Source organism: Streptopelia decaocto (genome assembly GCF_964273445.1).
Source record: "Streptopelia decaocto genome assembly, chromosome: 2".
NCBI lineage: Eukaryota > Metazoa > Chordata > Aves > Columbiformes > Columbidae > Streptopelia > Streptopelia decaocto.
Genome location: NC_138655.1, coordinates 143,845,156 through 143,872,477, shown reverse-complemented (window position 1 = coordinate 143,872,477; position 27,322 = coordinate 143,845,156). Strand labels below are relative to the sequence as shown.

Sequence of the window (27,322 nt, the reverse complement as noted above, 5' to 3'; positions counted from 1 at the left end):
AGTGCTAAACCTTCACCAGAGAGTCTCTGCTGCGTGGCAGGAGAGGAGGACGCTGCTGGCTGTGTTGTGCTGCTGGTGCGGGAGCTCCAGCTGCTGAGGAGTCACGCTGGCAGGGACTCTGCAAACCAGATCCTCCAGAGTTTTCCTGCCTTCCCTTGGTGGACCAAGTAGGTCACTCTCATGATAATGTGAAACGTGCTCTGCTGTCAAGCCAACGCAAACTGTCAGACTACTTGGTCCAGAGCGTACAGTGGGGGAAGGGGCGGACACAGCCAAATCATTAGGGCTTTTATAATGTGAATGAAATAAATGAGACATTCTGTATAATGTAACTTCATAATAATGTCCTCTCTGGCATGTTCCAAAATCGTATCCTTTACATGGCAATACATCCACTGCTTGCTACGGTGTAAATTTAGAACCATTTAACAAGGCTGTTTTCCTTTATTTATGGTTCAGTAGTCAAAGGAAAACTAACTGGTATTTCTGCAGTGTACCAATACTTGTGCTCTGCTTAATGCTCCACATAATAATTGCCTTTTCTAAGACAACATTTGAGATAATTCATAGAAAGCTGTCAGGGAAAAATGATAACTTCTTACTGAAAATCCTCAATTACATGTTAGAAAATGTAATTAATGTGAAATGTTGATCTCCATTTACTTCTTGAGACTAAAGTTTATGTGCTACCTGTAATTCTAAATTTAGAAGGAAAAAAAGTTAAGTAGTCCCTTTTTGAAGTTCCTCTTTGTATATGCCTTTGCGCTGTATTAAAACAAACAAACAAACTAAACCAACTCAAAAAACTTCTCCAAAATGAAACATTACTTAGAGTCTTACTTGAGGTCTAAAGTATTCAGATGAATTTTTAGCTGAATACTTCCTTTGGTTTGGTTTCTTCCCTTCTAATTTTTTATTAATGAGCAAGTATAGAGACCTGAAGAAAAGAAAGGCACTTGGATCTTTTTCATGACAGTGCCATTGGGACTGCTATTCCCTATGTTGTCTGTTGCGGAGAGGAAAGAAATAAAAACAATAGGTTCAAACTAAAAGGATGGCACAGATTTTATAAAGTGCCTGTATGTACAACACAATTTGTATTCATAGCATAACTTTATCAGTTAAAATAGTCAAGCTATTTTAAAACATTGCAACGGATTTATTAATAATTTTCTAATGCATTTATATTTAATTTTAAAGAAATAGCAGATTAAATGGTATATTTCCCCAACCAAGGCCCACATAACCCCATATTATAGTTCTGTTTTAGGAAGGTGGTTCAAATTAGACTTTATTCTGAGCCCACTAAAGTAGCCTATGAAAGTACCAAACACCAAAAGATGTGTGAAAGAGGAGTCTTTGCTTCCAAGTCATTATCTCTGACTTTTCAATGAAAGCTACAGTGCACCAGGCCATAACTGGTGCCCTTCAGGTCACCAGAGATCCATATGGTGGTGAGGATGAGGGCTTGGCCTTGTGTTCCCAACCTTTAAGTCCTTGGAAGCTCCATTGTTAAAAATTCAGGTATAAGGAAGAACTCACAGCCACATCCTTATGGTGTCTGAGCTGAGCTCAAAGTGAGATGAGCTTTGCTAAACTTATCATAGAAGTTTGTTTTGTTTTTAGCGGTTTATCTAGGGGTATGTTGAGGAAAGTGAATATTCTTTAACCCCATCTTCTATTCTATTGGCATGTTCTGCAAGCCAGGGACCAGGAATGGTGTTGCAGAAGCCGATGCTGCTGTTGTTCATTGTTGCTGGGAGAAGACTACCACCAGCCACCGTCTTGCTGACACAAGCCTATAACATATCTGAACTGTTTTTCCTCATTTGTTTATTTATAGATTATAATGCTAGAAGTTTGTGAAATTTTATTATTATTATATTATTAGCCTTGGAGCTCATCATCTCTGTGTTCAAAGCAGAAAACTTAAAATGTAACACTGGAAAAATGCTAACATTGAACTATGAAGAGATTTTACTTTTTACTTTCTGGAAAGGGATTTTGCTAATATTTCCAGGAATTCTCCCAGAGTCCATCCTTCTTTTTAGCAAGGCAGCCATGCTGCACTGTTTGTCCTCCTCCTCCTCTCTTGCTCCCTGATGCCCCAGGGTAGCTGCAGCTGTTTGACAGCTGCAGACTGGGCCATCCAGCTGTGCCCAGCATGGGGGGTTAGAGGATGGGAGAGGAGCCATGGCGCAGTGCTGCGAATGAGCATCATACAGGCCGAGCTGCCGGGAGGTAAGTTGGGAGCCAAATGTGTGAGACTCCCCCTCAATGTGTGAAAATTGACAGGTCTGCACTGTGTAGGCTATAATTTTAAATTGGAAATAGTTTCCCCTGAAGCCCAGAGTCAGGCTTGCTAATGATTCTGTGTCTTTATTACAAGAGGTTGTTTCTTTTGGCAACAGAGTGAGCGTATTCCCTATGATACTTCCAGGCCATCGACAGAGTAAGCATATTTAGTTACTCTGAACTGGTCACACAACCTTTTAAAACATCAAATTCAAGTATCCGGTCCAATCACAGCCCAACCCTTCCTGTATTTCACTAGGTCGTTCAGTTTAAAAAGGAAACCTTATTTTAAAAAGCTTTATAGACCATGTTCCATGTACGTGAACTGATTATTTAGGCAGGAAGCTACTCAACTACTATTTCTGGAAATGATGGGAAAGTAGTTGCATAGGCAAGAGTATTAATAATGCCATTGTCGTCCTTTTATTCAAAGCTACCAAACCCCTCTCATTAGGTTTTAAAATTCAGTTTAGAACCCTAATTCTATCTCTAAATTTTTATTTTGTTCTTAGGCTAAACATAGGTCAGTAAACAATATCCAGAGTTAACAAATTATCTTTTAGTTCCATTTCATCTTCATAAGAAAAATCAAGTAGCTTTATACTTTTACTCAACATAGGAAACAAAAAGTGATAGCTATTAAAACAGAATGAGTAAGTCACGTTCTGTCCTTTCATAGCTGACAGTTCAGCATAGAACCTTTTGCCTGGACTGTACTGGACTGGTTGTTTGTGGTGGTACAGTTTCTGAAAATCTCTTTGGACTATGATTGAGCAACTAGTTTTGATTCTTGACACCAGGTAGTAGAGTTGACTGAAGACAATCATCTCCTTCAGCTTGTCCAAGAGCTCTGATGATGGTTTTTCATTCCTGCATCAAATACTTGTTCATGGAAATAAGTTTATTTATCGAAATATGTAGACTTCTAATGTCCTCTAATCCTTATTTCTTCTTAATTTGTTTTTATTCCTGTAAAACACAGTAGGAATCTCTAATTCTGACCAGAGAGGGAGGAAAAACAGAGCTGGTAAAAAAATTACCAACACTTTCAATGCAATATACATGAAATAAAAAGATTTGCTCAATTTATGTGGCTGGAACATCCTCTGAGCTGTAACTGGATGGAAAAAGTACAAGGACTGTAACAGAGAGAAGGGAATTAGAAAAAAAGTACTATCATGTATGTTTCTTCTAAACACTGTCACTGAATATGGAAATGCAATTTGAAGGCTTCTAGATTTCAGACTACTTTCGATGTGAACACTGTTTTGGGTTCTGGGAGTTCCTCACCTTGGTCTCCAAAGCAAGTGATAGGCTGAGTGGTCGGACTGAGGCACTGGGCCCAGCGCAGCTGTGGCAGCGAGGAGTGCAGCTCTTGCTGGGCTCTGCCTGCACCTGCCGACACTGCTCATTCCTCTCAAACTATACACATGCAAGTGTAATGTGAAGGGTGCACAGACATTCCAATCTCTGATGTTACTAACTCGGGTTGAGTGTTTCTATGTTCTCAAATCACTGAAGACGCAATTTATGAAATATTGGATGTATGGCTACAGCTTCCTAGTTGTGCTCATTTGCCTCCCTCTCTGCATATGTCTGCTACAATAAGCTATCACTCAGGCATGCACTGCCAAATTCTCCAAACACCCCGTGTATTGCTACCCACAGACCTCTACCTGCTTTGTGCACCTGAATTACAGAATACCTGTGCTTCACTGATGCCAGCTGCTTTTTCTGAAGCACATACATAGCCACACAGGCAATAAGATTTGCACCTGAAGTTTTTGATCTGCTGCTTGTTCATAAATCAGCTAGTCTAGGGTTCAAACAAAACTAAATGACCTAGGTAATGACCTTCTGTTCAGCATAATCCAAGTCACTGGCCCATTTTAGTATGCTTTATTACAGTTCCCTTTTGCCTTCCGTAAAATATGAAGACAAAATGACTTTTTTTTTTTTTCTCCATAATTTGAAGAAAATTATCATCCAAGTGTCTTGGAAGACCCATTAATAAGGGAAAATCCTGACTCCAAGCATAAAGTAATAGAAACCTCCACTGCAACATTAATACTAAGAGAATAAAAGCGCCTCCTTCTAGACAATTCCATAGTTACACTGACTTTTCTTTATTACTTTTTCCCATATTTGTTAAGCACATAGCTATTGTGGGATGCAGTATTCCTTTTGCATGCTTTTCAAGTGAAGAAAGGCGATCCTAGGAACAGAAAACACTGCTGGTGACTGACTAACCTTTTTTATTCTAGTATTTCCTTACTCTATTAGATTAATCTGAGTAGTTAATGATTGAGTAATTCTGAAATGCATATTGAGATTCCACTGCAGAGTGTTGTTTGGATCATATTACAGAAAATAATACAGTCTAACCAGAGCTGGGTTTTTTTTGTTTGTTTGTTTTGGTAGGAATACATTCACTTTCAGTTTTAGCTTTTTTATAGCTGAAGCTGAAAACATACTTCCACTGACCCTTGCATACGAAGAGTATAACTTACTCTTTCACAGTAGAGAATTTAAAAAGCACATTTCTCTAACAGCACCCCGGGTAGCTCTAAACAAGGTCACATTAAAATTGCATTGCTCCTATTTGAAATGTAACTATGCAGTTTCTTCTTTTCTGTGGTTAAACGTAAGCTCAAACAGTACGGGTCAAAACTGACTGGCAACTCCTGTGCCAACTAATATAGGTTTAATGTTTTCCCTTCCTACATAATTTAGGATAGACAAAGACTTTCACAAAACTTCTTTCAGCATTATTTATCTGTATTGCAATACTGCTCGGAGGCTTCATCTGCAATTCTCCATGCAGTGACTAAACTATGAGATCATCCTTCCACTTAAATATGATACAATACCTATTATCTGCTAGAACTTCTACGCAAACACGACAAACTGTTTACAGCAGTAAGATAGTATTTTAAGTACATGACCTTAATTTGTCAGTTATCCCAACTTTTATACACGTAAAAAGAACAGATCAGGTATGAAAAATGAGTGAAATAGACCAAATGTTATTTTCACAACAGTCCTTCAGAGTATAAGAATATGTTGTCATATTTATTCCAGAAAAATGACCAAATCATGACACTGCAATTGGGGCATCAGCTGTTAACCAGAGCATACAACTGGTGATGGTATTACCTGATAGAAATTGCAACTTTAGTAATCACCATTTTACCTGGTCATAATATTTCTGATGCTGTAACACTGCTGCCCCAGAAGGTCTTTCTCACTTGGACCACTGTAGGTATGCTGAAGAAAGTGTCTCGTTGAAAGTGTTGCTGATTTGCACTGCTCAGCTAAACACCCACTTTTCAATCATCTAGGCTAGATAAACAGCCCTGAAATGCACCAGATAAGTATAATAACCTAAAATCTTGGGACACCACTTATAACTTGCCAATACATACATATCAGTTGGAAATCAATGCTGGACCATATACAGACGTCCACCACCTGTTACAGTTTCCATGCTTGTGGCAACAGCTTTTCAGCTACAGTGCAAGGTCTTTGCCCTTCTGTCCTTTGTAGTCTTTTGTTTATATGCTCTTAGTCAGTGACAACCAGCGTGGGTGTATTTTGCTTTTCTGGACTTTACCATTGCATCATTACCTACTCAGAAAAAGGAAAGACTACTGATGAGTAACATTTCACTGCTTTCTCACAATCAATCATGGGTGAAGTAGATTTTTCTCTCCCTGCTTTTCCTTACAGTAGCACTAGAAAAAAAGTTGTGGCTGATGAGGAAAGCGCTTTGTGCTGTGGAAATGAAGACCGTGATTCAGACACTATTCTTCCCCCCTTGTGGAGAAAACTAATAAAAGTTAATAAAGGGATCCTGAAATAATGTATTGGAATGAAAATATTGGAATGCTTTTATACTGCCAAAACACTCAATTCAGATACAACTGCATGTATTCCTATTGCTTTCACTATTCCACTTCTAGTGTTCATATTTTGGTTAATGAAAGTTTTCCCTTCAAGAATAAGGTAGGAAATTTCATTGTAGCATTGAGACTGAGGGTAATATCCAAATGATTTTTGTCTGTACACTGAGGAGAAGGCTCTGAATGTGATTTTAATAATATGGAACTTCCAGGAATTAAGCCCCCATCTCAAAGATTTCATAGTAGTGCTTTGGAGGAACTGTATGCCTCTAGTTATTTCTAGTGAGCTACAGAGCCTTTTCACCTCTAAGTTATTCCGGTTGAATCTAGCCTAAGAATCAAGTCAGCTAAGAAAGGGCTGGTTTTTTTTTTTCATATAAGTAACATTCACTGCCCTCTTAGATTAATCCAGCTGGGTTTCCATCCCAGTTCCTTCTACAGACTCACTACTCTACTACATTGTAGTTTACCTACATGTTGGGCCTAATTCAACTCAAATGTGATCTTAGATGGAGCTGCAAATGACAGTTCCTGCAGAAAAAAATGACTTACCATGTATTCAGGTTTCCTTTACCGACATACTCAGATGCCTAGCATTCAGAGTTTCTTGAATAAAAGCCATTGTTCACTGCCAGTCAGACGATCCAACAGAGAGCGTAAGGTAATCTGTACAGCACAGAGATGATGAGACTCACTGCACTGCAGAGTGTAACTATTTCTGTCTGAAACAGAAATTGGCCTCTGACTGAGGCCAAACTGGTCTTCAGGTATTTGTGAAAAATGATCATGCTATTGTCAGTGACCAACAGGGAGAAGACAAATCTCAAATTCCAGACCAAAACTAACTTGGTTAGAAACAACAGCAAAAAAAAATCTGATTCAGGATTTTTGAGAACTGCAAACCACTAGCACTTGCCCTGAAACAGACCAGTCTACAGGTTGCAGAATGGAAATGGAGCTGGTTGGCAGTTTGTCTATTTGCTACTGCACCAAGACAGCCAAAGCAGAAAACAAGCCTGCAAATCTGCTTTCCTGTTGCTTGCAGCACAGCCAGCGTCTCAACATTAATAGTTTCATTGGGTGCCAGATGTTTATGTCTATATGAGACAGAAGAAGCTCTACAACTTCCATCATGTAATATTTAAAGCCTGATTAGGTATTTCTCATTTAATCACATATATTATTAATTTCAATGAAATAACTGTTTCTCCCCCTGCCTTTAAACAGCCAGTGCATAAAAGTTGGGTTGCTAAGGCAGAATTATAGCCAAGTATTCCAGTATTCACTGCATTCTTATTACTTAATAATGCCCAAGTATGTGCAGAATTTGTCCATGCTGTGCGCTACAGAGTGCTGCACTTCTGAAAACAACCCTCAGAAGAGGCTGCGCTGCATTGGCTTAAGCGCTTTCCTCAGCATGGTTTATATTCCAGGTAGTTAAACAAGTCTACAGCTAAGGAAAAATGGATGACTTGCTGTACCGTTCCCACAGCACTAACGAGCAAGTAACGAATGGCAAAAGGCTGACCTGAGAAGCCGAATTTACCATTCCGGCTGAGCTTTTTGCCCCGTGGGACGGCTGGTGTGCCCCGGGGAGGCGCAGCCTCGGAAAGGCAGCAATACCAAGCAGAAAACAAATCGGGACACACAGCGGGAGGAACGCACAGACGCTCCTCACCGCGCTATCGGGCATCGCGGGGCTGCTGGTCAAATCGCCGTAAGGCTGAGGCCCCGCACGGTCGGGCCCCCCGCCGGCTCCGCACAGCGCCGCCGCCGCCCCGCACGGCAGGTGTCCGCCGGCGCTGGGCCAGGCCTCGGGCCTAACTTCGGGGAGCGGCCGGGCTGCCCCACGGCTCCCTCGCTCTCGCTTTCCATCTTCCTCCCGCCGGGGCGAGCGGCCGGTGCCGCCTCAGCGAGCGTCAGGCAGGTGCGCTCGGGAGGCGGCCGCAGACCGGCGTCCTCCCCCCGCCCCGCGCCTCAGGGCGGCGGCGCGGAGCCCGTCATCTCCCCCACTCGGGGCGGCGGCGCGGGGCTCGTCCTCCTCTTCCTCCCTCCCTTCGCTGCGGGCCGGGCTGTGCCGCGCCGGAGGGCTTGGCTTGCGGCTGCAGCGCGGGGCTCGGCGTGAGTCACCCAGTCCGCGGTGCGGGGAGCTGAGCGCGCAGGCACACGGAGGAGGAGGAGGCGGCGGGGGCGGGCGGCGGGGCGGCGAGCGGGCGGGGGCGACAGGCACCGGCTCCTCGCCCGCCCACTCACACATGCTGCCGAGCCGCAGTCAGCTGGAGCGCCGCTTCCTCCCCAGCCGCCGCCGATGACCTCCTCGCCCGCCGACAGCCGCTGAGGACCCCCGGCGTCCCCGCCAGGGCAGGGGATGGTAGATCGGTCGCCCGGAGCCCCGTCCAGCCCAGCTCGCCGCACAGCAGCTTCGGCCGCCTCCGCCCGCGGGAGCTGCCGCCCGAGAGGAGCCGCAAAATGAACCCCCAGTGCGCCCGCTGTGGCAAAGTGGTCTATCCCACCGAGAAAGTCAACTGTCTGGACAAGGTGCTGGGGCGCGGGCGGGCGGGGACGGCGTCCTCCGGGCGTGCCCTCCCTGCGCCCCGCTCCCCTCGGCTCCGGCGGGGCGGGCAGGGCCGGGCAGGGCCGCCGGGGAAGCGGGTTGAGCCGGCAGGTGGCAAATGCAGCGCCTCAGGGGTGCCGCTGCGCCGGCATCCGCGCCGCCACCGCCGGGCGACAGGCGCCGTGTCACCGCTCTGGCGCAGGGCGGGTGTGAGCGGGGGCCGCGGCGGGCCGGAGAGCCCCTGCGGTACCCGAACGGGGAGTGACGGCGCCTGGGAGTGAAGTTGTAGGTGCCTCCCCGAGCTGGGCCGGCTTCGGCTGCCCCTTAAGCCCTAGGCACCTCGGCGGGACGGTGGCCGGGGCACCGCGGCGGCGACAGCCCCGTCCCTCAGGGGCGTCCCTGGGTGATGCCGGGTATCGCCGAGCGCGGTCCCTGCGTAAATAACAGCGCTGTGGCCGTGACAGATGCGCCAAATTACCGTCCTCAGAAAGGCAAGGCGGTAGGAGCCACCGGCGGAAAATACTGTATTATGTGCTAAATTTAGTGTCTGTTCAGCGTACCAGAAAGCCAGCCGTCACGTTAGTTAGTGATTTTATTCGCGTAGTATTGTGTTCTAGCAAGCAGTGTCGTTTTCTTCTTTAACGATGCAAAATGTCAAACTCTTGCTTCGGTTATCTTTAAAATAATCCTGGCAAGGTCAGCGCGTGGAGGTCTTGGCATTCACCTTAGCAGAGAATTTACATTTCTGAGAGTGTTTCAGAAGCAGCTTTGGTTTCACGTGAAAGTAATTATTTTGACTTAGTTTACAGAGGTCTATAATGCGTGGCCAAAATATTGATGTGTGGCTGTTTCTACATTTACTGTACACTAATACAGCTTTCAGAACATCAGTATTGTAAGTAATTCTTTATGTTTCTTTACAGTACTGGCATAAAGCATGTTTCCACTGTGAAGTTTGCAAAATGGCTCTGAACATGAATAACTACAAAGGATATGAAAAGAAACCTTATTGCAATGCGTAAGTATTGTAAATGTCAAGTCTTGCAGAAATGCACATGAAAAGAAAACTTGGCCATGAATATTGTCAAATAGGTATTGTTGTTCTGTGAAAACTTAATCTAGAGATGTAGCAGTGCAGTCTAGAGCAGTTTAGTATCTTTTCAGATGGCTTTTTCTACTTGAATTGAAGAGACGGAAAATGAAAATATTTGATTTTGATGTGTTTAGGCAGTGTTTTAATATCAGGTCTCGGGATACAGGTCCTTTCCTCCCAGTGACTGTCGGATCTGGTCCTGAGTCCTATTACATTTGTTATTGGTCTGCTGGGTTACAGTTTCCGTTATGCAGTTCTCTGTCCAGGGTTATGGACCAGCATTTTGTAGTAAGAAAACAGACAAAGTGCTTCTCGGTTGTGTAATTTACCAGAGACAATATCCTGTTAGAGAGCATGACAGCCTATTTTCAAAACTGTTATGTTGTTTGTATATCTCAGATTACTGAACTAGATATTTACAAAATCACTGCTTCAGGTGCTTCATGCTATTTTGTATTTTGATTCTCTCTTAGATTTTTATAAAGAAAATAGATGAATTTTGGTTGTAGAGTATAATCAGCTTGTATTCCACTTTTAGATTTTGTTGTTGTGTGGATATGAGGACTGCTTTGATATTTGGCTTGCAAATACTGCAGAAGAGCATTTTGATAACATGTAGAAAAAAGTTGCTTATTGTTCTTTGCACCATGCTTTTCAGATTTGCTAAGTGCATTTCAGTATGTTTTAATCTTTAGAAACAGTTATAATATGCTTTGTTAGAAGGTTATGTCTAAAGAATTTGGAATCAAATTTGATCTTATGTGCTATTCATATTTTGTTATTAATTTCACCTTTACCTCCTTAAAACATATGTTTTAAGAGAATTTTGAAACCGTAGACATATTGTAATTTTTTTCAGAAATATTTTCCTATACTCATCTTAAAATATTTGTTTCATGTTGAGGTAGACAGTCTATGGCTGGTCTTCACAGAATAGTTCAACAGCATATGCTCATTTCTTCCAGGCTAAAATTGAAGCCAGCCAATGCCTGTCTAAAATATGAGTGTTTTTTTTTTTTTTTTATAAAAACTGTTGTGCTGCCAAAACTTGAAACACCTGTTTCAATGTGCACAGTTGTACTTTAGATTGCTTTAGGAACATATGGAGTTACACACATACATTTCTAGCTTTCCTTGAAGTGCCCTGCAGTGTATGGGGGTGACATTAGACCTCTTGTAAGAAAGTGTGGTCGGTTGTCAGTCTTGTGTGCTGTAGAGAAAGCTCTGTAGGAAGGGGGATTCGTGCTTCAACAGGTGGCAAACTACAAGTTGAGACTAACCTAAAGGTTATTGGCCCTAGGTGGGACTCTGCTTTTGGTACTTTTGGAGCTGAAGTACAGGCTTACATCATTTACAGTGATTAAAACACTGATAATACTTTGGTGCCTTTTACCTAAATTTTTGTGGTTAAATATCAGCGATGATACTTCGGTTGCTTGCTCTTTCTTAGATAATCAGATACTTGTACTTAATAATGCTGTTTGTTTACAAAGTTTCCTCCATGCTGTACATTGGTGTTTTCATGCTGTGCATATTTAACTTCTGTTGTAGGGGAGTTTTTTATCTATGTAGTTAAGCTATGTGGTATGTCCTTCTATTTATGGTTGAGGGGGAATAAGGATGATGGATTTTTTATGTACTGTTCAGGTGCTGTTCTTCCTAGTGGTTGCTTTAATGAGCTTTGTAATAGTGATCCTTGAAAAATGATGCCTATATTTGACATGCCCCTCAAACCTGATGTATGAAACAGGAGGAAAAAATGTATAACCATGAAAGAGTGGGTTTCTTCTATTAAAGAAGAGAGAAAATTTGATATGTATTATCAATGATGTGTATTTTGTTCTTACCTTTTGGTAAAGTTTTGTTTTTTATTTTTTTTAAATAGAGATATTTTAAATAATGTAAAAAAAATTAAGTGCTTTATGGATCCACTAACGGAAGACCAAGGTGTGTTTTGTGGTTTCAACAAACTTTAATATACTTCAAAGGAAGGTTATTTATGCAAAACTGTGTTTTGAAAATACAGTTGGTTTAAATGATCATATTTTGACAGTACTCTTGCATCTCAAGGTTACTTATTTGCAAAGCAGACAGTATTATAGTATTTCAAATTATAATGTGTCTTAGCTGGTGTTTACTAGTAAAAGACAAATCCATTTTGATGTTAAATACTTCTTGATCATAAAATCTGCAAAGAAATGAATGCAAATTTACTCATATGAACACCTAAAAGCACTTGACAAAGAGCAATTACTGTTAGACTGTTTATTGAGGCCATCCATCAATAAGAGTGTAATTTGTAGATAAGAGTGAAGAAGTATGCACTAATTTGAACAGGAGAGCAATACCATGAAGTTGTTTAATAGGTTTGGAAGCTATAGGTAGCTTTTTGTAAGGGCAAGTCAAAAACCACATGACTTCAATAATTTCTGTATCTATTTGTTAGGTCACAGGTTAGATAATGCACTTGAGTATATTTTGACCTTTGAACTTAACATATTCCACTCTTTTTTCAGGTGCTGAAATTAGTAGTTTTTTCTGCATTACTGGCAAAGATCAGAAGTTACTTTTAACTGTAGAACATGATTGTGCTTCTGTTAATATGAGCAAAAATGTATTGACTTTTCAATGTTGAAACTATACTTTTGGTGTAAGAGAGTAAAGTCAGATGGATTAACAGGAAATAACGAACCAAGAAGGAATATATTGTGAAATATTCCAATTCAGTGTCCATTGGAAAAGAGCAAAAGTATTTGTAAATGTAGGATTCTACTTTTTTTAAAGGCAAACTTTTAGTTGAGCATCTTGTCACGTTTCCAGTTAAATGGTTGTGTATGTTCCTTGTGATAAGGATACACTGATAGCAAAAGTCATGACTGGGCTACTGGCGTAGTAGAATTGGTGAAGAAGCTGAGTTGCGTAGTATTGCACTTCTGATCCTGCTCTTGTAAGTTGTAGATTTCTGAAAGATTTTGTAACTAAGTTATAAGGGAAAAACTTTGTCTATGTGTGCTTGTTTATAGTATGGCTTGGAGAAGAACAATGTTTGTATTGCAGAATTTCCATGAAGTTCCTTGATCTGTCTCCTTTAAACATATTAGTTCTGTTGTAGATAAAACATTATACAATCTCTCTATCTTTTTTACTATTTCCATAATTCGCAAGCTGTTTGAATTAGCATAGTATCTCTCTGCTTATTTGCGTGGTACCTGGAATATCATGCTTTTATCTCAGCTGGGACCTCCAAGTAGTACAGTACTCTCGTGGTTTATGGTATTGTGTTTCTTGCTTTACTTGCATTTACATTTGATCTGAAAGGCCTCACATACGGCATATTTGAAGCTTGTAGGTGCTTAGCATGTGGATGTTGCTAGGTTTACCTTACGCCTTTAGTCTTGCCTTTTACTTCCCATGTGACTTTAAATATACCACATTGCCAGAGAGCTGCCTGATTTATTAAATAATGTTGATGAGACTAAGGGCTCAGACTTGTAGTCAGGTTTTGCAATTCAGCTGGGTGCTATGCATTGCCTGACGCAGGTGAATGAGCCATGCTTTGTTTCTCCTAATGTGCATATAGGTGGTAAAAGAAGGGTTCAGACAATTAAAATGGTTTGGGCAATCCAATGATTTGTTAAATCAAGGTGGCTTTAATGCAGATCTGAAGCCCTATCCCACTTCAATATTTGCAGATAGAGTATTAAATATTTGTTTAATAGAGATGGAAATGATAAGAAGAAAAGTTGTTATTATTATTATTTGCAAACTCATAGCTGATTCTTCTCAGCGGCAAATAACCAAAATGATGCAAGGAAATGAATGGCATTTTGGCAACCAACCATCTGTGTACTAGTTCTCAAGCTTGCTAAATGATTGAATCATGTAGGATGATTATATGGTAACTTATTCTTACGAATATTCATATAAATACTTTTCTGACAGATTCACTAGACCAAAACACAAGACTACTTTTTATGCAAAATGTAGAAGCTGTAATGTGTATTTTTGGAATGTTCTCTCTGCGATAGCTATACCTGCTGATGCAAACAGGCTTCCTGCATGTGTGAACATGTCCAACAGAGATGTATTTTTTAATTTCTTCAAAACCTAATAGCTTAAGCTTCTGCAGACCTGATATACCCTGTTGCCAAAGGCAAAAAACCTCACTAATGGAAGAAATCCTGAAATACTTAGTATCTAAAATTGTGCTAATCGCCTGCACAGAGGGTAGCTTCATTCAAGTTTTTATTTATGACAGTCACCATATGGAATGATTACATAACTTTGAAATTTAAATCTACTGTCATCAGTCTTAGCATGGATTACTGACTTGAAGAAAAGCTTGTAACTTTTTTTTCCTAGATAATTTCTTTTTAACTCATGCCAATAGGAAATAGATACAGAAATATATTTTAAGTATTGTGATGTTGTTAGAAGAATTATACTACAGTTTCAATTTTCAACTGCAGTCAAACTTTACATTTTAAAATACTATAGGGGAGGGATGAAAAATGTCAAAATTGTTTTATACCAGCTTGGAAGTGGTAAGAGCATGGTACAAGTTTCTGAACTGTAAGATGGGCTGGAAAGTGGAGGCAGTCGCTGGTAATCAGAGGATGAATATGGCCATTAAATGGAATCCATTGTCCTGAAAGGTGAACTTGTGTATAGAAGTTCGATATTAGTTGTGAAACATGAGTGAGTTTTCTTTCTGCTAGTCAGAAAACTTGTAGAGGGTGACTGGAAGTGTGATCACATTATTCTTACTAAAAATAGCTAGCATTATTTCATTTTTCAGTATTGATTTCATCAGGTGATTATTTCTTAATTTAAATATGGCAGGAAGACAGAAAATGGGTAGGTAAGGAGCAGGAAGAATAATCCTGAAATGTGATAGAGCCACTTTTAAGAGTTGCAGTAAAGAGAGTCCACAGAGTAAACTTTTTTATTCCTTTTTTTTTTTTTTTTTTTTCCCCCTAATTCTCCATCGTCAGCTGTTACTGAATAACACGTGATTTGTGTAAATGGGTAAAACTGAGTTTCGGTTGAGGAGGAAGATTGTTTTCTGCCATGGTTAACCTTACAGCTATTTTTTTTTTTTTTTTTTTTCCTCCTAGTTTAGGGCTGTTTCTGATTATTAGATTTGTTAAAAAGTAAGCTATTATATAGGCCAGCCCCAAATGGTAATTCTTACATAAAGAAACAACCCAGAAACTCCCATGCAAACCTTCCTAGAAGGCAAGGACTTGCACTTAATCGCTTTATTTACTTTATGTATTGAAGACTTTCTTCTTAAGATGTAGTATAAAATGAGTAATGCAAATAACAGAACCACTAGAAAAACAGCTGGTAACGGTGTCAAATCAGAACCAAACACGCCTATGTAATTTAAGTCCATTATTTCTTGTTCAGCATCCCATAAGTATGGACTTGAATATTTGAAAACAGCTATCATATCTCAGCCATTTTTTCGTTAAGTGAAACAGCTCTTTCCTTGTAGATTGTATTTTCTGGTAATTCTTGTTTCTCTACCTTCAATTATCTCCAAATGGTCCATATATATATCTGTTTTGTTTGAATTGCAGCGCCCAGTGGCACATATACCAGAGCAGGTAAAATAGCAAGTGTGCCTATGCAACTCATATATAATTTTTCTCCTAAGTCCCAATACAGTCTGCCATTTTTTTTTGTTGCAAAACCCAAACTATTGTTAAGTTATATTGAGATGGTTGTGGGCAGAATTGCAACCTCAGCAGTTGTTATTTTCCATTATCTGAGCAGTTAACTATTCTTGGTTAAGCAGAGAATCATCCACTTGGTTCTCATTGAACTAAATCTCCATTTTTTCCCCAGGCTGTTTCTCCAATTTGTCAAGTTCATTTTATATTCTAATTTTGTTCTCTAATGTGCTTACAGCCCCTCCTATCAACCTATCAACCCTCCCACCAGAAAGCCTGTAAGCACATTGCAAATTTAATAAGTGTAATCTTAATTTCATCAGCTGGGTCTCTAGCTGAAGGCCTGGAAGGGTGCTGGGTGCAGGATGTACCTCTGCAGTCTGATGCAGCTTTGCCTTCTGTAGTGAGCAGTGAGAAATGAATGAGGTACTTTTATCTTCTCTACTTATTCATGGAGCGCTAGATCAAGCACTAAGTTCTGTGTAAGAAAGAAAACAAAATTGTGAAAGAGCGTAATTATTACGGATATTTGTGCAATCTCTGTTTAAGTATGAGGGACAGCTACAAGTACTCTTGCAGAGGGAACATACGTTCCTGCTGCTTGGTGCTGTGATAACTTCCTTGATTAGTTGAGTATTGAGTCCAAATTAGTGTTGGTAGTATCCAGTAATGAAAAGGAAAGTAGGAAAAGAAACTGAGCCTGTTTGCTAGAACAATTGAAGGACTTTCTTCGGCAAAATATATCTGAGTCTCTGAAAAGTGTTTGATGCGTATCTTTAAACTCTTTGAATGAGGCACATGAGACGATTTTGTCAGAGCTGCTGAATACTGTGTGTGAGGTGGATGGTGGTTAGTTGCAAAGGAATTACTAAAGAATAATCATCACTGACACTCAGATCTTGGGAAGAGTTGGGCTGTGTTTTAATTGCTGTGGCTGTTTCTGAGTAGTGGGATGCAAAAACATTTCTCAGGTTCCATTTTGACATGTTCAGTTGACTGTGTCCTCATTTCATGTTTGATCAAGACCTGCAGCCGACACCATACATGCACGTACTGGTGGGGGTGCAGAGAGAGGACACAGTGTGGTCTAACAGGTTCCTTGGTTTGCATTGTTGTGGGCTGTGAGGAGCACCATGGAGTGCTGGAGCTCAGCAGCAGCCAGCCTGCCTCCCTGCTGGGGCAGGTGGAGCAGAACACTGCCCCAAGGGAGAGGAGTCGGACCTTTTTTTCTCTTAGACCAGGTGAATCCCTGGTCTGCACTGAGCCAGTACTGCCAGGTCTAGTCCCTGATGTGAGTATAGGGTCTGTGTTTGAAATTCATGTTTTACTATGCTCCCTGTTGGTGTAATTGCTCCAAAGGGACAATTACAATTTAGTGTTACTTAGGATGTTGCTGGGCAAATAAATAGGAAATGTGCAAATGAATATTATATATTTTATTTTTATTTTTATGCAAGACTGCAATAAACATGGCATTCAGGGCTATTTGCAAGAAGTGCTTATAGAAATCATTGCTGTGTGAAGTCCTGATTTGTTGCCAATTTATATCTTGGCTCAAGTAAATATGTGGTTTTAATTTATATGGTCATTGGTTATCATAGACTGCAGATAATTTTTTCAAGGAAGAACATGTGCTTCTCCTCAGGACCTGTAGTCATAGAATACATTGAACATATATTCTTAGGGAACTGTAGTTACTGAGACACAATTTCAGTAAGTGGGATTTTCTTTGCTGCCTAGTATTTTAGCCACTGTTGATGCTCAACATACTCTTGATTTTTCTTAACAGCTGGTACTTCCTGTACTCATTTCTAAAGAGTGATGAAGTTTGTTTCGTTATATTTACTAAAATATTTAGGCAACAGAACAAGAACAATAGATGATTTTTTTTATTTCAAATCATTGCATTGCTTGCATTGCATAGTTTGAGTTTTGGAAGCGGTAATAACCACTTGTAGCAAGCCTTTGTAATCTTGATGGTATGTTTCATTAACAGCTTTGTGATTTAACTGTTTGGGGTTTTAAATGTTCTAAACCATGTAATTTCCTATCATATTTGCTGAAGAACTTAAAAAAGAAAAGTATTTTCACTTGGCTGAATTTTAAGTTCTGCGTAGCTCTGCTAATGTTGTTGATGGTTGCAACTAAACCTGCTCTCCTAATGTACTCCATATACTTTATAAAGCTTGAAGAAAAATAGATGTATGCTCCAATCTTTCATGTCACTTTGAATTTTTGGTTGGTGATGTCAACAGAGAATAATGACATCATGCCCGTCAGCTCAGTGTCAAAAAGCTTTTTTTACTTTTTACATATCATGTTGGTGGGAGCTTACTGTCATTATCCAGACAATGTGCAATCTTGGCTGAGTGGTGAGTTAATGTTGTTTTCATGATTTTGAACATTGTGGAGTGCTTACAGAAACCTTGCTAAATTTAGAGATTGTAGAAGTTACACTGAGGGCAGAGTTTGACTGTATGATGTTGAGGTTCCTTGAAAAGGAGACAGTAGGCAGGGCTTACAAGGGGAAAGTTTGCTGTAAAAAGAGGTGGGTGAAGTACTTGTGGCTGAAGTACTTGTTGAATAACTGTTTTGCCTGAATATAAACACCAGCCAGTTCATGCTGCCCCTAGCTGTGTCATCTCACACAGCAACTTTTTGAAAAACCCCAAAACTGCAGTTAATTCTCCTTATTGATCTGAAAATCAGTCAGTTTCTTCTGATGTTGGAATTGATGTTGCATCGAAGTTGGCCAACCCATTTTCCTTTGCCTTCTATTTGTGTTGTCTATGTAACTTTTACTTGTATCTGGAGGAAAAGTCTGGATGATGAGCAGTGCAGAATTTTGTCTCTCATATCTCCTCCTCCACCTGTCTCTCCTGGCGCCCTCCTGCTGTGCTCAGTTGTGGTGGAACTGTGTGATGTTGGCTGATCCCATAACATCTTAATATGAGGAGGGCACAAGTGATCAGTGTCACACTTGAGATAAGACTACAGCAGCTTAGTTTTAGAAATGAAAAGCTAATTGTAATTTGGCCAGTAATCATTTAAGCATATGTTGCAAAGGCTTTTCTGGGAAATGCATAGTTATCCTTGAAAGAGGATTTCTTAAAATTTAGGACTATATAGAAATAGTGTAAGTTTCCTCCTTGCTTCACACACTATATATATATATATATATATATTATTTTTTTCCCCTTAGGAGAGCAAATGTTTGGAGGTAGTCCATCATGTTCTGCCTGTCTAAATGACAGCATTTTTCACTCATGTTTATTGATGTAATGCCAGTTTAACAAATTTAAAAATAAATTTGTGCTGAATTTTAATTTATTTATACCTCAGATATTTTTTTGAACTTGGCAAACTAAATGATAATAGCTGGTTTTGTTTTGTTCCAGTTTTACTCTGGAAGAATTTAATACTTGTAATGCAATTCCTTCAAACATTAGAAAATCGTAAATAGAAATACTTAGGGAAAATTTTTTTAAAAATACTGACTTTAAACATACTTAAAATGCAAGTGGCTAAGCTTGTGGAGGGGAAAAGTGGTAAGATGAAATACATTGTCTAAATAAAAAAACATGGATTATTTCTGCCGAACGGTGTGGAGTGGCAAACATTCTATGTAGTAGGGTGTTCACATGTTGAATAGCATTGGTTGTGTGCATCTGTGAATGCACGAGGGAAGAAATTTCTGACTGGATTTGCCAGGTCACACAAAAAGAAAAAGGGCCAGTGTGAGAATTTCTAGCAACAGAAGTGCTCCATAGGTGGTTGACCAGGAGACTGTTACCTCTGGTACAACTGGCAGAATGCTTGGGATGGTGCTGTAAGGGAGGTTGCAGTCCATGTTTTAAAGAACCTGCCTGAAAATACATATGTAGGTTTTGCTCCAGTTTGTGTTTGACAGAGAGATTCTAGTGCCTTTATTGATGTTAGTATTTGATACGTAGTAGAGAAGTGATATTCATGAGGGTGAATAAAGAGAAGGAATGTCTACTGGAAGAATTTTATTCAAAAAATAGCTGGTGAATGGCTCATCATGTAGGTGGGTTTCATATAAATTTTGCTTTAACAGAGGAAGGTCTGAGAGTTTTATTTTGAAATAGTTGATAGGAATGTATTAGGCTATCAGAAAACAGAGATGAAGTTTGTTATAACAGTTAGTAGTATAACTTACTGAAAAACTATGGTGTTAGCACAAAATTGTTAGGAGGAATGCGGAAAGGGAAAACCAGGTTGGAGGAAAAAAATATCAAAGCATATATTTAGAAGAACAATATCCCCTGAAATATGTGAAAGAAATTGACACCTCTAGTAAACAAGACTTTTATGGGAAACAACAGTGATGATGTGTCTATTTACACAAGGGAAAAAATGGAGTATGCATGCATGCAGACAAAGCAAGGATAGATGGAAAAGAGAAATAATTAATTTATAAAAATATTTGAGCTTTTCAATTTACCAATAGCAAATGAAATTTCTGAAAAGGTTAGGAAAGGGGTACAGTCGTGGTGAGTGATCAGCTGGGATGTGTCATGAGCTTTTGGCTCATTTTGATCTGAAGATCAAAAGTGAGATAAAACACAGTCATTCTCGGAGAACTCACTATTTAAACTGAGATGTGGTTTGTATTATAGTTGTGTCAGAAATGTTGGAAATCCATATTAACAAGAGTGCAACAAGCTGGAAGAATAAAAAGAGCAAGTAGCTGAGCTTTGGTTGAGTTAATGGTCAGTTTGCTCCAGCTCATGCTTCTCCACGCAGCCAGGTTATTCATTTAGTAATTCCTCCTTGTGCTGAAGACCTCTTTCAGGATGACTCTTGTCTTTGTGGAGGAAAGATTCAAAAAGTAACATTCAATTCCTTTTGCTGATTAAATGCTTAACTTTCATGACCGTGCTGCTGCTGTTTCAAGGCTCATTTGGGTCAGCAGCAGGAGTCTCTCTTACTGCCCAAAAGGCAATGTCAGATTATGTCTCCTGTGCAGAATAACACTCTATCTGGAATATATTAACAAAAGGAAAATTTAAGCTTGTCAAACTGGATATGGATGCAAAGGAGACTGCAATGTACTTTTAGAAGTTAAAGGAAATGGGGTAAAAATGGTTATTTTTCTCTAATTACTTATTTCACCCAGATGAAAATGGCAGCTGCCGTTTTTCATAGTTTACTCCATTCTGTCACTTTTGCTGTACCGGAGATGTAGACTTAGCCTAGGGAGCAACCAGGCTCTTTTGTTGCCTTCTGCCATGTTTTTTGTGCATTGGCAAAGCCACCTGGCTGTTCAGTGTCAGCTGTGCTCGCCTCAGCTGTGACAGTAACTGAGCACCTGATGTGCTCTGACTGCTGCCCATGGTGTAGAAGGCGGGTGTGTCTCCCTCGTATTTTCCACCTGCACTGGTTGCATACATCTTGTGTCTCATGTGTAAATGTTTCAGGGTCTCTTTTTGATCTGTATCTTCAAAAAGACTGCTACAATAAGGCACTACTTCGCAACTCAGGTAGCATATGAATATGTGCAGTTAATAGTAACTATACATCTTCTACTGGAGAAATCAGAACTGAACATTCAGGAACAGACTTATAATGGATCTTTGAAGTTGATAGTATAGCAGATTAACAGTTCATAGTAGTAATTAATACTAGTAAATTTTATACCTGTTCCAGTTTGTTTTCAGTGGAACAATTTCATAGAATAGAAACAGAATTGTTTTGGTTGGAAGAGACACTGAAGATCATCGAGTCCATCCATAACCTAACTCTAGCACTAAACCATGTCCTTAAGAACCTCATCTAAATGCCTTTTAAACACCTACATCTAACTTATTTTGAATTGGATTTATTACATTCTGCAATCTGTGTTTCCTGTATAACTGCTCTGGAAGGTTTTGCCTGAAGGTCTAAAACTGACAGGGTATCTGTTGAAGTTTTTGTTCTTGCAATGAAGTTACAGGATAAAACTTTGGAACTTGATGTCTTCTGTAATCACATATATTGGCACTTTGTTGTTTTTCACAGTGAAAGGACCTGTTATGGTTTTGTACATTTTCTTTTGTGACATAACTGCTTAGTAACTGTGAGCAAATTAAAGTCAAGATAAAAATAATTCCTCTATTTTTTCTGCACAGCTGTATGCATGCCTACTTTAACCCAAACAATTAAAAAAAAAAAATTCTAGGCTTGAAAAAATGCATCTATAAGTGCTAAATATATATATATATATATATATAAAGGGTCTTGTTTTACCATCCTTATTTTAGTGAAAAAGTATACTGAGCCATAAAATATATAATTATTTGAAAAATGTGTATTCTGGAAAGAACTATGTCGGTCATTATAGTACATAGATTGCTTGCAATTTTTATTTTGGGCAGTTATGTTCAGTTAGACAATGTAATAGTAAATTATTGTCTTACAGATTTTTTTCTGTCGCAGTGTAACTTGTGAGAATGCTTATGTTAATTTCAAAAAGTTCTCTTTCAAAAGCAAAATAAGGGAAAAGAAGTAATCTGACACTTTCCTTAAATAAAGAGCACTGTAAGCCTTCATGGCATCATTTTCATATCTACTATAAAGCAACTATACTAAAAAGTAATCTGTTCTGGTAATAGTAAGTTAAGGAGTAGATGGACAAGAGCTGGGAAAGCATCAGCATTCAGAGTTCTACAAGTAGTCAAGCAACTACCAGTTTCCCAAAAGAAGCGATGGGATTATTTTTGAATAGAGGAGGCTTAATTACACCTTTAGTATGTGGAAGACGCTGGATATGAAACCAGTGGGTAACGTTAGGAATAGACATCTGAGCTGGAAAGATTTTCCATATGCCACAGGCATACTAAGGCTATACTAAGTAGACCTTCATAAACAATTCTGTTGATGCACAGAAATTTGTCTCAGCTGTGTTAGTCTTGCAATATAGATGGGTGAAAATCAGAGAATGCTGTTCCTGTAAAAAATCAGACCTTAAGACAGGAATGCATTGAATACATGAAAGGAGAAGATCCTGCAGAGTCAGAATGTCATTTGTATCAGCATTTTGAAAGTGAAACTCTCGAAGAGCACTATTGTCAGTTGTTTCATTTGTTTGTGGAATGCCTATTATTAGCATAGTTGAATACCTTTCATGCAGGAGATCTTAGTTATGTGCAGTTGGGCCAATATATTATAAAACAGTACATGTCTCTGATGAGGGGCTGGAATTCTTCATGTCCTGGAACACCGTTTTGAGGACTGACAGGTAAAAGTGAGGATGGTTGGCTGAAAAAGCCTTGCCATAAGTGTAGAGTATTAAAGGTTGATCAACAGAACTAAATACTGGAAAACACCTTGTGAGCTGTAGTATGGTGGCAGTTTTCTTCAGACACTGCTTTGAAGAGGATCTTTTAAAAGTTTAAGGTGCTTTTTTAGATATAGTTGCAAATAGTAATCTCAGAACTGTTGCTTGTATCTCCTAAGCTTCTCCCATCACAGAGGGACAGTAGTGTAGATAGTGTCTCTGAAAAGCAATTGAAAAAAATAATTGAAATAGGCCACTACCTATTCCATGTTATGTTTTCTCAATGGAAGGAATTAAGAAATACAGCCTTTTGTACTTCCTTGACTGTTAAATTTGTCACCCTTTCCCCAGCAGGGAATCATGAGAGACGTGCCCAGTAGAATATCCTGTTACGGTTTGATTTCATTCTTGCTGTAAGCAGAAAAGCTTTTATTTGCCTTACAAGAAGATGCACATATTAGGATAGTGGAAAATGTGATGAACGTATGTTTTGACTGACATAAAATATTAAGACTTGTGACCATTTCTGTAAGAAATGCAATATGTAAAGCAGTGGGGAAATAAGTACTTAATGCGCGGCACCACTAGCACAGACCAGTGGCATATTAAAGTACAGCCTGGCTGGAAGAGGAGTGGGGATGTACAGAAATGTGACATTCCAGGAAGGCTGGGGTATGGACCAAGATGTCACCGCAGGAGAATTCAGAATGGAAAGGGTGCTGCACTTATGATATGTTCTTTAAATGTATGAAACAGGCAGAAGAACGTAAAAATCATGAGTGAATAAAGCTGGCAAGTTTCCCCTTCTGCTTCATCCACACAGGTTGTTAAATGATTCTCCTTGCCTTGGTAGTGGAGAGCCTGCCAGGAGTGCATTAAGCATCGTGATTAATGTCTGTCACATGTTTATGCTCTCATCTTCTCCCCAGCAGGTGCTGTGCATGTGCAATGTGGGTGTTTTTTGTAGGTTTAAAGAAAACAAGACTGTGAAGATGCATGTATGTGTAAAAAGACAATGTCAAAGAAATTGAATGTGTGGTTGGGGCAGAAGGGGCTTGTGGTGGTCCTGAGTTCCTGGAAACCGGGCTGAACAAGGAACAAACTGCCTCCAGAAAGGTTCTGTCTCTGTTACAAATTATTTCTGCTCTCTTGTGAGCCAGAAGTAGTAAAATAACAGTCTTCCTCACTTAAATTTGGGTTGCCTTTTAAAATATTTAGTCGCATTCAGGATAAGGTCAGGTAACTTGAACTTTGAAACTCTGTAAGAAGGCAGCACTGACAGTGGCAGAAAGTTTTCATGTGCTTATGACAACCTCTTTTCCTTAGAGGGTATTCTGGTCTACTCTGTATGAGCTGGAGTTTCCTCACCTTGCCTGATAAGCCCACTGAATGTCTGAGCACAGGAATAATGGAGACATGCATGCCAAGTGCAGCCAGTTCTAAGAAAGGTTCTTCTAGTTAAGTGTATTTACAACTGGAAAAGAGACTTTTATATTGTCAGTGCAGCAAAAAAAACCCCCCACTGTATTACAGTATTATTCTTTCACACTGTATATGTGAGTGTGATGTTTTTTCCTTAACATTTTTAATAATTAATAATACATTATTTGAAGTAGTATCAATTTTTGTATAGTTCAAATACCATTAAGTGGAAGAATGAAAGGCATATGATGAATAATGACACTCATTTGAAGAAATTTCTAGTTATTTCATCTGAAAAATGTACTGGGGTTGTTAGATCTTTGCATGGTTCATTGCATGGTGGAAATGCCTACAACTGATGTACACAGATTTACCTTTACTATGTATCTAAACTGTTTCAGTAACGACAACAGTAAACAGACCTTTTTCCTTTAATATGAAAACATTCAACTTTCTTTGGCTATTAAAAGTGAGGTTGTATTTGAGTATTGTTACCTTGGAATTTTAATCTCATTTACACAAGTTCTTGGTTACAGTTGCTTAGTAACATGCTGCGGAAACAGATTTGTTGATTTATGATAAAGTATCTACAATATCCTTATAATTAAAGATGTTGTAAGGAAAGCAAGTACACAATGTGGGTGTGTATTGCACTTGAATGTTTCTAATAATCTCTATTTTCACAGTGTATCTTACGGTGAGTGTCTTTGTACGGGTTGATGTTTTATGTAACTCACCTGATATCTGACCCACATTGTTGTATGTAGTTTGGTGGTAGTTTTGGATAATGCTGATTTGTAATTTGTAGTTTAGTCTGAAATCCTGAGGTTTAGCAATTTACTTCCATGGGACTGCAATTGCAACGTGGCAGTTATTTCATAAGAGTTGCACTGATATCAGGAATATATCAAGAACAAACTGTAAGAGAGAGAGAGGCTCATGGTTCACTTTTACGTGATGTTAGACTTTCATTCCCAGAATGAGAAGTGTATTAGAGATTAAGCATTGTGAGACTTGTAAAACTTATTTTTTTGACAACTAAAGGAGGTATCTAGAGAAGTGTTGACTGTTGTGTGTGTTCAGTTACTTGCAATTACTGTATTTTAAGGTTTCCTGAAATCTTCTTTCATTTCTTTGCAAAAAGGGCTCAAGATTTCTGTTTACCTCCTCTGCAATATACTGCAGAAGAATTCAGAAATGAAGAAACTTCTAACACTAGCATGTTTACTGTGTAGAATGTCTATGAAAGCAAAAATTAAGCAAGCACCTCTGGGACAGATGCAGTGTTATTAAAATTCTGGACCCTGCTTTAAACACAGACCCAAACCCAAGAAAAAATGCAAACAAATTTATAAATAAAACAAAAGTAAATATCCTGTATGATGAGGTCTGAACTTAGTCTGCTGTTCTATATGTATTTTAGAGCATAAAAAGCTTATGTTCTTCAACTCAGAACACTGAAATAACTCTTAAGATAGATACCTGTATGTTTTGTTCAGGGCCAAACACCTTGGTGTTATGTAATGAAATAAGAATAGTTTTACCTCTCTGCCTAGTATATTTGCCTCAATTTCCTTGTGAAATTAAGTTATTCAGGTTCCTATCAAGCCCCAAAACCCTTACAAATTGGTACATCTAATTTCTTCTTCAGATTTTTTTTTTTTCTATATGTAATGCAAGAATTCAGAGGAAATAATTATTTTAAAAGTGCCATTCATGTGGCTCTGTTCAGTTGAAGGTTTTCCTTCCTGCTTTCAAATGCTTGTAAGCTATTATGGTTGCTCCACTATTGTCGTATCCCTTGACTGGAAAACTGTGGGTGGCATTAATCTCACCTACCTTTGACATATCCCATGCCGATGTATGTGAGCTGAAATCATTGCTCTAGTCCCATTTTTGTAGTCTGTGGAGAAATAAATGCTTTAAGATTTCAATCTTTCTGACTCATTTTATGATAGGTGAAACAGACTCATATTCATCATTAGGTATGCTAACTTAATCATCACAGACTGACTCAGATACAGAGGTTTACTTTTCATGAAGTGGATCTTCTCCTGTGTGAGAGACAGTTGATGATGGCTGTCCCTGAACAGCTGTCAGAACCAAGTATCTTCATTTTCTGGAGCTCCTACCAACTCATGTTCCCAGTCCTTTGGTGTATCATAGGCATTTGAGCAAGTTGGTGGGAGAGGAAAGAGTCCAGTTTTTCCATTCCATATTTAAGCCTGTTTTTGAGCTCTGCCTGTCATATCACTGCATGATCACCCCTAGCAGACTGTGTTCATGCACCATGGCCTTCTTCAGATTCTTGTATTATTCAAACCTGCATCATTAATGTAAAAACAAATAAAAAACAACAACAAAAATCTAACATTTTGCATCTCAAAATATTTATATCCCAGTTTAAAAAGAAAAATACTTGTTCTTCTGTGTGGTGATCTCTTGTTCTGCATCTCCAGGCTGCACCTGGAGAACTGTGTCCAGTTTTGGTCCCCACGATTCAAGAAAGACATGGACAGACTGGAGAAGGCCCAAAGGAGGGCTACAAAGATGATCAAAGGACAGGAGAAACTGCCCTATGATGAAAGACTGAAGGCCCTAGGTCTTTTCTCCCTGGAGAAGAGAAGGCTCAAGAAGGACCTCATCACAGTATTCCAGTACTTAAAGAGCAGCTACAAAGAGGAAGGAGGCTCCTCTTCACAAGGAGCCACATGGAGAAGACAAGGGGCAGTGGCTATGAGTTGTATTGGGAGAACTTTTTATCTTAGGTTTTTTACAGTAAGAACAATGTCCCCAGGGGTGTGGTAGAGTCTCCATCACTAGAGGCTTTCAAAATGTGATTGGACAGGGTGCTAGATAATCTTATTTAGGTTCCTTTTCCCATGAAAGCTTGGATCAAATGATCTCTTGAGGTTCCTTCCAACCTGGGCTGTTCTGTGATCCTATGATTGATCTGAAATTTATGATAGTATTGCCTTGGGTCTAACAGCCCAGGGCAGGTGTGAATTCCTCAAGCATAGCTATGAGGAAAATTAGGTGAGTTCAAACATAATTTATTTTGTATTGATGAGTTCAAGGAGATTGGATTTGTTATGAGGC

At 39.3% G+C, this 27,322-nt stretch overlaps 1 protein-coding gene across 1 annotated transcript in view; it reads left to right on the top strand.

The window, feature by feature from the left end:
• Window positions 1–8,506: 8,506 nt before the first annotated feature.
• The window catches only part of NEBL (nebulette), a 253,342-nt gene continuing 234,526 nt past the window's right edge, over window positions 8,507–27,322 (top strand). Inside the window, exons 1-2 of the mRNA XM_082046648.1 lie at window positions 8,507–8,735; window positions 9,675–9,769. Of these exons, the coding sequence (XP_081902774.1) occupies window positions 8,667–8,735; window positions 9,675–9,769 (164 nt within the window). The 5' untranslated portion in view covers window positions 8,507–8,666. The remainder of the gene's footprint in view (window positions 8,736–9,674; window positions 9,770–27,322) is intronic.